This window comes from Aphanomyces astaci, assembly GCF_000520075.1.
Source record: "Aphanomyces astaci strain APO3 unplaced genomic scaffold supercont1.69, whole genome shotgun sequence".
NCBI lineage: Eukaryota > Oomycota > Saprolegniomycetes > Saprolegniales > Verrucalvaceae > Aphanomyces > Aphanomyces astaci.
The window spans coordinates 177,146-178,297 of NW_009798332.1; the positions used below are offsets into that span (position 1 = coordinate 177,146).

At 49.2% G+C, this 1,152-nt stretch overlaps 1 protein-coding gene across 1 annotated transcript; it reads right to left on the reverse strand.

Annotated features, from left to right (window-relative positions):
- Positions 1–221: 221 nt before the first annotated feature.
- On the reverse strand, positions 222–849 carry H257_15373 (hypothetical protein; the record flags this gene model as incomplete). The annotated part of the gene is made up of 2 exons (XM_009843464.1): positions 222–544; positions 687–849. The coding sequence occupies 2 exons, from the start codon at positions 847–849 to the stop codon at positions 222–224; spliced, it is 486 nt and encodes a 161-aa protein (XP_009841766.1).
- Positions 850–1,152: the final 303 nt, after the last annotated feature.

Here is a 1,152-nt window from a genome sequence, read left to right on the forward strand (position 1 = left end):
TATATTATGCGTCAAAACAAGCTTAGAAACATATCGGGCATGAAATCAATTGTAGTTTTTTCGACAGGTCACTGAAATACGCAGTACCCATAGTATTTGTTATGATTGATTCTATACAATTCTACATACACTGTTACGAGTGTACGATATTCGTACCGAGTACTACCGGTTGTACCTCATAACAAGCAATGTATAATGTTATTATACTACGGGTCGATTCTTTAAACATGATTGACTGTGAAGTCGTTGACAGTGAGTCGGGCGACGGGCAACTCGAACGTCCACCGTGCGAGCAGCCGGTCGCACGCCCTCCTCCAGATGGAGCACGTGAGCGACCGCGTCTTACCGTCGGGTTTGTCGACTTGGCCGGGTCCAAGCACGCCGGCCGCGTCACGGACAGTGACATCCAGTAGAAGGGCGATGAGCAGCAAGAGTGCCGAGAAATCAACCAATCGCTGTGCTCCCTCCGCGCATACTCTCGAGCGACGGCCCGGGCCATCGCAGAGTAAGCTGCATGTCCAAGCTGATGCTGGCCCTGCGAGGGCTAGTAGTATTACTCGTTCACATACTCGTAGATATGGTAGTTCGAATAGCTCGTAACGACATGACTGTAATAGCACTTGACAATTATGAGCGTGTACGACTGAATAGAACACCCTACATATATAAGATCGAGACCACCACACGCGAGACCGCCACGGCGGATGATGCGGCGAAGATCACCACGACACCCGCCGCAGTGAAGACCACGACACTTGACACGAGGAAGACCTGGTTTGTCGTGTCTGGAGTCGTGGACTTCATCATGGCGGGCACCACCAACGATGGGGTGCAGAGCAATTGAAACATTGGCTGTGCAAGACATAATTATATAGTCGTGATCTTATACAGTATTAGAGCCTGGTCTGCGAACGAATTGTTCCTGCTTTTGGCCTTTTATGCTTTTGCAAAATCAGTTTGATTGGCTACAATTATCCGTAATCCGAATGAACTCCTTGCTTTTCGTGTCATGAAAAGCATGGACTCTCCATCCCTGCCTGTAACCAGTCATTCCTGCTTTTCGCACGCTTTTGTGCGACCAAGTCAGCCATGTCCGACCATGAGGTCCAACCGCCGGCAGAGAGGGTACTAGGTTGATGCAATACATACATA